At 39.8% G+C, this 9,990-nt stretch overlaps 1 protein-coding gene across 1 annotated transcript; it reads left to right on the top strand.

The window, feature by feature from the left end:
- The first annotated feature begins 222 nt into the window (after positions 1 to 222).
- Positions 223 to 7,421, top strand: pgrmc2 (progesterone receptor membrane component 2). Its single transcript, XM_041972344.1, has 3 exons — positions 223 to 636; positions 2,784 to 2,939; positions 5,744 to 7,421. The coding sequence occupies exons 1-3, from the start codon at positions 294 to 296 to the stop codon at positions 5,839 to 5,841; spliced, it is 597 nt and encodes a 198-aa protein (XP_041828278.1). The 5' UTR covers positions 223 to 293; the 3' UTR covers positions 5,842 to 7,421.
- Positions 7,422 to 9,990: the final 2,569 nt, after the last annotated feature.

Here is a 9,990-nt window from a genome sequence, read left to right on the forward strand (position 1 = left end):
AATGACCACGACTACATCAGAGTATACATACATATTTTTGGTGACTTATTTCAGTTGTTTGTTCTATTTCCGTTATGCATCGTGTACTTCTTGGATAATTCTAGGAGCGTTTGAGACCTTAGACCACTGGGCCTGTGCTCGGCGAACTCGATTATTTATGTGTACACAGTCGTCTCCTTTTCCAAATCAATAATCCAGGACATTGCACGCTCACTCAACTAGTGGTTCCGCCATACCCGACAGGACCTGAACGCAGCATCTTGCCAGGGGCGGGTAGACGCTAACTGTGCAGTATGGCGGACGATGGAGACAGTTCGAGCGGACCCGTTGACACAAGCGGCGGGCAGGGGGCAGCGGAGGAGTCAGAAGGGCTCGGTTTAGGCGGAATGTTGCTGAATATAAGCATTTTGGTTCTGGTGGTGGCGGTTTGTTTGGTAGTGTACCGGCGGTGGGGCAAGAAGCTCGGCTCGGACGCGGCCCATGGCGACGAGGCCTCGGCTCTTCCCAAAATGAGAAGACGGGACTTCACTTTGGAGCAGCTGCGGGAGTACGACGGACTACAGAACCCCCGTATCCTCATGGCTGTCAACATGAAAGTTTTTGACGTGACTAGTGGCAAAAAGTTTTACGGTAAAGGTGAGTAGGTTGTAGGAGGGCGATGCCCTGAAAGCAGAGTGAGTTAAGATGACACGTTGCCGCCTGTGGTGAGTGCTCCTGGAGCAAAATTTGGGCGCAAACCGCTTTAGCTTAGCTCTTTGGCTTTGTGTTTTGAATGGAATGCTAGCTGCTAAGCTAACTACCGTGGCTTCTGGTTGACTCGACTGTGAGGGTGAAAACACTTCACCGTCATTTACGTAAAGAAATCACGTAGTGCCTTTTTAAAGTTGAAGTTATTCAGCTTTGATTAGAATAAAATATTTTAAATATATATTTAGGTAACGGTAGCCTGTTGACATGCAGACAATGCAGTCTGACTGTCTGGTCTGGACCCGCCGCTTGTTTACAGTGATGGGACTCGGCAGACATCAAAATTGGACACTTTGCACGAAATTTTTAACCCATAAGAGTAACATTTTGCAGTGCATATACTAATGTATGGGTTGATTATATGTTGAAAGACTTTATGTAGCTCTGCTGTGCAAAATTAAACTGATAAATGTATCATTAGCTAAAATAAACTGAGCGAGTTAAACATTTCAGACCCCATACGTCTTTTTCATATTCCTTAAAAAGATTGATTTGTCTTCTACTCAGCAGTTCCTCTAACTTGGCAGACTTACCCGTCAACTCTGCAATAAATTATAATTATTTAAGCACATTCCCAGCGGTCTCATATGTCAGTGTGCTACTTCACACCGCCAAGACCGAGCCAAGTAGGCCTGAATCTGTCCACATCACCAGATCGTGACACAGTTTTTGAGCCACACTGGACTTGGCTGGTTCATATCTTGAGCTGGTGTTCACACTGGACTCATAGCAGAGTCAGTCAGTTGACAAACAAGTCGTTCATGACATGTTTGGTAATGTCTTAACCCCTTTAATGTCACATTAATACTAAATTTATAACGTTGGCCAGTTAACATTGATATTGCCGTTTCATATATCAACGAATGGATTAAAAAAAAATAAAAACAAGTCAGTTGCATCCCAAAGAAGCAGTTGAAGTATTTATGGCACTGTGCATTATAGCAGAAATACTAGTGTTAGTATGTTACCCTGCAGCAGCAACGTGGCTCAAACTACGTGTTGAGTGGTGTTTGTAGTTTTATCTGAAAGTTTGATGTTGGTTGTGCAAAGTATGAGCATATTTAATCTGTTAGGTGATATGATGTTTTGCTTCATGGACTCTTTAACAGAGCCATCATTGCATTTATTACTTTTTTTCTGACATTATTTGCACCGTTAAAAAGAAAAAAGGGAAAGCAGAGTTTTCACATGCTGGTCAGATGATGGTCCTAAACATGGAATTTCTTGTAGCCTTTGGCAAACATCTACAACACTTTATCTCACAGTTTCCTTTGTACAGATGTTAAGGTCTGATAACAGCTGCATGACCAGAAACTTGTCAGTATTTATCACCTAAGCACAGCATTTCCTGATGATATGTTGTAGAAAATTAGAAATGTAAAATCCTGAAGATATTTTAAATGACTGGAAAACATTGAACATGATTTGATGAAATGCTTCTCCTGGATGCTTTAGAATTAATAGCGTGACATTGTAGTTAAACGCAGTTAAAAAAAAAAAAAAGTAATTAAATTTTTACAGTAAACTGACCACTAGGCTTAGCTAATAACTTCATAACATATATTTTAAAGTGTTCCAGTCTTTTTTTTCTTTCTTTTTTTATCATACACAATCTTTAGATGACTCAGTGAATTATTCATTAACAAATCAAATTTTTGTGCAGCATTCAGACAGTTATATGAACTTATTTGAGTGTCAGACAACTCCGCGTATCAAATTACACTATTGATTTTATCTTCATTTGTCTTCCAGCTTTCATGAGGGCATCAGATGAAAGACGAGAATCTGCTTATTCACTGGCAAAAATCAGTTTTCAGAAAAAGAAACACATGATTTTACTGGAACCAGAAGTTGTTTAAATAGCACAGTAATACTTGTTGTCTGTTGGAATGCTTTTATCAGTAGTCACAAGATTTAGGTCAGACTGGATGACTCGTTGCTTTACTTAAACCGTATTTATCAGTTGATCATTACAATCAATAGAGAGACCCCTCTGTTTGTAATCTGATGCTTACAGGATCATTTTCTCTCTTCAGATGGTCCTTACGGCATTTTCGCGGGCCGGGATGCTTCAAGGGGTCTGGCCACCTTCTGCCTGGAGAAAGATGCCTTGAGGGACGAGTACGATGACTTGTCAGACCTCAGCGCTGTACAGATGGAGAGTGTGAGAGAGTGGGAGATGCAGTTCATGGGTAAGTTTATTTTAAGAAACATTCCCAACAGAGAAAATGCTGGGTAATAATTTGGTGCAGATTGCTTAGTGACTTCCCTTTACTTACTGCACTTCACGCGTCTGGATGTCTGCATAATACAAGAGATCAAAAGGAGGATTTATTTTGCCATTATGATGCAGCGTCTACTGACTTTTGTTGATGAGGGCTGGAGAAAGTTTGTGGCGATGAAATCGGTAGTTAGACTCATTCGGACACAGATGATTTTAGCTCTTTTAAAAGACTACAATCACAGAAAGTAAATGAACAGATGGCACTGAGATGCTATAATTATCAGTCTAAAAATACAGACATGAATTTTATATGTCTTTATATATCTGCATGTTACTGTAGAGCAGTGGTTCCTATTTGGGGTGGGGGGGTTGCAGCAGAGTTATGCCAGGGGGGAGCGCAGCTAGGCTAAATAAAACTTTGAGATGCTCTAGACATGACCAGGTAATGGTCAAGTAATGGTAACGGCTAGTAATGAAGAGAGACCTTAGTGTGTTGTATGTCTCAAAAGATCAACATCTGATAGTATGAAGCCAAACAAGTTATAATGGCACTTGGGGACCTGAACAGATGGAAAGGCAGCATCCGTCTCATCGAAAGCTCCTCTCACCTGAAGTAGTTTGCAGTTTCCTGGTTGAAAACACCTCCGACTGTAGCAGAGAAAGTTATCATTCCTCCATCACTGATATTTGTTTAACTATAATTAATGAAGTAGCATCATGTGATAGTGGGATTGGGGGGGCTCGACATAATTTTTGTTGATGAAAAGGTAATAAAGTTGGAGTATTTTTCATCATGTGAGTTGCAATAATAATAATAAACTAGTTTACCTGGAACACAAAGCAGATTTGAAACTATCTCCCAGTTTTTGTGTGACATTTGAAAATCTTGAAATCAGAATCTTTAAGGCATTTACACTAAGAAGGGAGGAAAGATATATCCATAAAACGTCAGTGACTGACCTTTAAGCTCCAAAAGAAAACTCTGGAGAACATGTAGAGCAGAGGAAAACTAAAAATATCTCCTGAAAAGTGGTTTCAACAGAAAACAACTAAGCTGGAAGGAAACAAAGACCTTCGTTTCATGACACTTGTCATAATCCAGGATTACTCTCTAACACTGATTATCTTATTACAGGTTGTAATTTAAAAACTGTGAGTTTCCACAACTCTACTGTATTAGTGTCTTAATTCTGGACTGAACCTAAGTAACATGAGGAAACAAGTTTCTAGACACAGAAATCACAGAATAGCTGTAAACATTTAATAAAACTACAATCAAACTACGCTGCATCAGGTTTATTGGCAGGGTGGAGGGTAAATTAGTGAAACCTGGTTATGATCTGTTATTTACGTTGCATATTTTCCGTGTGCACGTGCATATGTCGTTCCACATCGTGGTGGAGGAGATTTGTGAGCATGTAGTCAGAAAGGACACGGCATCATTTAAATAAAAACATCAGGCCGATTAGTTTTTAAACACCGGTGTTGAGAGTGGATAAAGAAATAATAGAATAGCTGTTCTCCAACCGCTAACGGAGAGCAAAATAAATACAAATCCAATAGTCAAATAATTGCACTAAACCACTGTAAAGAGCTGATTTTTGTTTATTATGAATATCTACCAACCAAGCTAGCAGAGCCTTTCTGTTGTTTCCCTCAAATTCAGCTCCGTTATTACTTATTTTACATAGAATTTTGAATTCCTAAATTACTGACTGAACCATTTTAAAAAGGTTTTGTTCTTGTTTATTTTTACAAGTTTAATTAGGATAGTCAAGCTATTTTTATGTATTTATTTTTCAGATTCATCACTTAATTATTTTACATTGGGCGTTATACTCCTATTTGTACTGACTGAACCAAGAGAGGGTTTTTTTATTGTTACATGTTTACCAAGGTTATGAAGCTTATTTAAAGTTTATTTAAGATTGCTGTACTTGTGCACAGTTGTTATATAAGTTGCCTTGCACAAAAGAAAGATCCCAGTCTTTTCCACACAGTGAGACATAATTGTTAGGTAATTCACTGCAGTTTTTCTGTATCGGATCCGTATGCTAAGTCTCAGATATCGATATTGGAAGTGAAAAAAAGTGGATGGTCCTAATAAAATGTCTGTTGTGATGGAGAGTAGGGCTGCACAATATATAGTTTTTAAACAAAATTGCAATTTACAACACTGCTGCTAGAATAACCGTGTAACCTTTTCATCCATTTTCATTTATTCCTGGTCTTTTTATGTATGCAATCTTAGAATTTGCATGTCTCAATTTGCATCTTTGACATGATGCTGAGACAGTAAAAATTTGTCCTCTGTGTTCTGTTTCATCTTTAAGAAAAGTCTAAATTCTAATTTCAGAGTTCCTCGAGACAAACACTTGACAAAAAAACAACTAATATAGAATAACGCTACCAGAATGGTGGTCAAGATATTGAAGGAAAAATTATCTGAAAGGAAAAATGTCCCTAATGACCCTCAAGGCTTAAAGCAAAACCTGCTTTATGTGCAACCGTCGTACTGTTTATACCGTCAGTGAATATGCATAGATTACATGCACCAGATTATCAATACATCTTCCTGCAAGCGGAGGGTCACCAGAAGATGCCTCTGAATAAGACCTGGGAGAACAAGTGTCCTGTTTGATGATGCAGATGTGCACACATGGGGTTTGATGAAGCTTTGTGAATGTGTCTTTGTAGCCATTTGCTTTACCAGAAGGTTCACCACTCAAAGCTCGAATAGTTTGTTTTAAACACTAAATGTCTTTGTTTCAGAAAAATACGATTATGTCGGGAGGTTGCTGAAGCCTGGAGACGAGCCGTCGGAGTACACAGATGAAGAAGACATCAAGGACCACCTGAAACACGAATGAGCAGTCCCATCACACCAACCAAAGCCAGAAGCCCCAAACAGCTGTGACAGACCGTCCCAGACCTTCTCTTCTACCTACCCCATCAATATACCCTTCACTCCTGCCCCACGACCCGAACTTCTCACCTCCCCACTAAATCTGTCTGGTGCTGCGGCTGTTTTTGAAGGGCAGGACTTGAGTCTGGTCGGCCAGACCTCCCTCCCTCTTCATCCTGTGAAGACCACCACCAACCGAAAGCGATCAGGAACCTTCGACAAGGACAGCTAACATGTCTGGGGATGGAGACGGCTTGTGCCACTAGATGTACGTCAAATAAAACCCTAAAATATCTAAAGTCATTTCTCCAGGTGGGGAAAGTTTGCTCACCACAGGCTGTCGGGTGGAGGTTGGTCAGGAGTAGTCGGGAGAAACGCATTGGTCTGAGATGATCAGTGGACCGGGATGGGGAAACAGATTTCTCTCTCTTTTTATCTTTGGTTTAGTCACATCGCAACTGAAACTGCTTCAGCTTTGGAACGCTTATCAATCAATCAATCAATCATTTCTGTTTTTGTTCGGATCGTTATCCCCCCTCCCTTGATAAGAGGGCAATTCTGTGGCCTAACCAAAGGCAAATGGCGGGGCGTCGCATTTTCCTATTGTGTTTGTAGTGTATGCACTACTAGTTTTCTTTGTTTGTCACCATGTGATTGTAATTGTTCAGTAGCATAGAGGGGTTTGAGCATGTGGGAGGGATTTATTTCTTTTAGTTTCTTTTTTTTTTTTTTTTTTTGGATGGGGTTGGGAGGGGAAGGGGTCAAAGGTCCTTGCCATATACAAAGTTTTGAATTTCATCAGATGGACTAAATCAGTGATTGGGAACACAAAGGGAAGGTGATAAGGCAGTCCTAATCAATCGACTCAATTGTTTACATGCCTCACAAGCCAGCTGCAAGTCTGTAGATTTCCCCAAAAATGGTCCAAGTATTAACTGTGCCTTATTTTGTCTGCTGTGTCAGTGCTGACCGGTCTAAACAGAGGGTGAGCAGAGGGATGGAGGTGTCGGTTTTTCCTAGACTCGGTCCCCGACACCGTAAAGAAGGCATATGTTGCGTCAGTCGTCCATGCACAGACTGTAATATTCCCCCACCTCACAAACTTTGTAAATAGACCCAACGAATATTCAGTGTTACTGCCATATTTATGTAGTGGATAAACTCCATATACGTATAATGCTGTGTCGTATTGGCCAAATTCCCCCTTTTTTTATTATTTTTTTTTTCTTTTCCTTCAGTTCTTTTTAAATGTGGGTGAATTTCCAAGAAAAAAACAAATAAAACGGAGCGTTGCAAAGTGCTGCAGGGTGGGACCGAGATCTGTTCTTGCAAATTTTGTTTGTTTATCCTGTAAATATATCTATCGTTTTATTAAAGCATGTGCAGCAACAAAGTGAGCTATGCCGAAGTTCCACCACATCTTGTATTTAAATGTTGGGCGTGTGTGTGCGTGCGAGTGTGTGTGTGTGTGTGTGTGTGTGTGTCTGTGTGACAGAGACAGGAAGGGATTTGTTCATGCATAATAAATCAGTTTGGTTAATAATGGAAGATGTCTGGAATTTATTTGCTTTTAGGGACGGCATGATTGGAGCGCTGGAAGGAAAACGGTTGATGGGTGATGGAAATATTTTGCCCTCAGTGTGTTTCCATCAGGGCTGTTTACCCTCCAGAGATTCACAGACGTGATGATGGGAGGTTAAATCTTTGAGAAAACAAATGCATGACGCTCCTTGTCTCACTAATCATACTTCATTCTCCATTTATTAGTACGACTCAACAGATGAGAGCAGGTTTTATCTCCAGAAGGATTGTGCTATAAATACAAAAACATCTCTTGTTACAAACATCTGAACACTTAACATCAATCTATCGGAGAGTGGGACTGACCGAGCAGTGAAGGACCCTCTCGGTCAGTGCAGTGCTGTTAAAAGCAGGTAACCATGACGCAGCCATCACAGAGAGCCAATTAGAAATAAGACAAAAATATATAAAATAGTAATTATTTTCATTTTGATTTTTTTTTCTTGTGTATTTGTCAGGCACCATGTACAAAAACTATACACGGTGAGGATTCTCTGTACCAGGTTTTAGCGTTCACGCTAATCTCCATCTGTAGTCCCTCCAGCATTCAGAAAAAATTACAAAACATACTCAAAAAAAAGGAAAAATTAAATTAATGGAAAGACATTGCTGCAGACAGGCTTTATTTATAAAAATCCTCTTTTTTAATCTAAAATTTCCACTTGTCTTCAGTGGGAAGCTTGTTCCGTTGTGTTATGGCCTCGTATGAAAAGTTGATTGTCCAAAAGCAGTTTTTCGTAATGAGATGCAACATCACCAGCTAGATGAGGACCTTGTTATTCTGGCTGTTTTTTTCAGACCAGACACACAAATGACTTACGAGGTGGGGTGCAGTACCATGAATTATTTTAAAAGCCAAGCGTACATTTGCATTCATTATCATGTTACCAAAACACAAAATCTCATGTTTAGCAAGTATATGACAGCGGTGGTTTTGCTCTTTTCTTATCCACCATCTTAATAGCTTGTTTATATGGAGATGAAAGCAATTTCAGAATTGTGGTGTTTGCTTGTGACCAGCACGAGATGAAATAAAGTGGAACAAAATCAAAAGTTTTTCTCCTTCTGGTGGTATTGAATTTCTGATACATCTGAAATTAGCAAGATTGTATTTCAGAGTGCGGCTCATATGTTTTATGTGCTTTTTAAAGCTGAGCATTGGATCTAATATCATGCCCAGATACTTGCATGTTTTATATTTGCTCCATTAACTGTTATGACAGGATGGTCCACATGTTTTTGTTTATCTGTAAATTACTTAGTAGCTGTTTTCTACACATTTAAAGTGAGGCATGATTGATTAGGCCATTTTGCCACTTTCACCATTGCAGCTATACCAGCCACTTGTTCAGCATTCTTCCCATACGTATACATAACTGTCATCAGCATATAACTGTGTTTATCTATTACCATCACAAATTCTTGGGAGATCATCAATATACAAGGTAAACAGCATGTGACCTAAAATAGAACCTTGTGATACTCCCATGGTGCAATGCCTTATTTCAGATACTGGATCATTTACACACTGAGAGCAACCTGATAAATCTCAAGCTACAAAGAAAAGTCCATAAAACCTATTTTGGTTAGAGCAATTACAGGAGTTATGGTAAACACATGAGCAGATGAGAGTAACAGTCCAACTGCAAATATATGAACATGAAGTATTTATTTCTGTTTTTTTCTCCCATTGTTTTGTTCCGGGGCACAAATATGAACACCCATACCTCTGTCTGCACTGGGATGAAGGTCAGACAGGTGTTACCCATAGGTCTGAGCTCTGCTCACAGTCAATATAAATCAAAATTTGGTAATCATTGGTTGACCACTTTCTTACAATTGCATGCAATGATCCATCCATCCACTTACCCGGGGTCGTGTCGCGGGGGCAGCTCGTTCTTTCAATCATTACACACAGCTCGTAAACATAGGTGAGGGTAGGAACATCCTTCTTCAGAGTCCTCATTACTGCAGACGCTTCACTAATTCGCCTGTCGAGCTCCTGCTCCATCCTTCCATCACTTGTGAACCAGACCCCGAGATACTTGAACTCCTCCACTTGGGGCAGGACATCATTCCCGACCCGGAGAAAACACTCCACCCTTTCCTGGCTGAGGATCATGGTCTCAGATTTGGAGGTGCTGATTCTCATCCCAGCCGCTTCACACTTGGCTGCGAATTGCTCCAATTTGAAGTTGGAGATCACGGGGATGTATATTGATTTTGAAATAGGAGCTCAGAGTGCAATAAAATAAAGATAAATTTCCCCTTTAACAAAACTGGTTACACATATTAATTTCGCGTTGGCTCAGTGGTTTAAAATGATTTAACAATATCTTTTATAAAAAGAGAAATACATCCAAGCATGTCTTCACTTTCTGCTGCTTTGAATGAAATGTTTAGACACCTGTTTCCTCCAAGGTTTCAGGTAATTTTACATCATTACCTCCACGGTGGAAGGATTTTATAATGAACTAACTCCAGTTTCTTAGTGCATTAAAACACCTGTCTGTAATCTGGTCCTTTACTACAC

Source organism: Melanotaenia boesemani, chromosome 20, assembly GCF_017639745.1.
Source record: "Melanotaenia boesemani isolate fMelBoe1 chromosome 20, fMelBoe1.pri, whole genome shotgun sequence".
In the NCBI taxonomy this organism is placed as follows: domain Eukaryota; kingdom Metazoa; phylum Chordata; class Actinopteri; order Atheriniformes; family Melanotaeniidae; genus Melanotaenia; species Melanotaenia boesemani.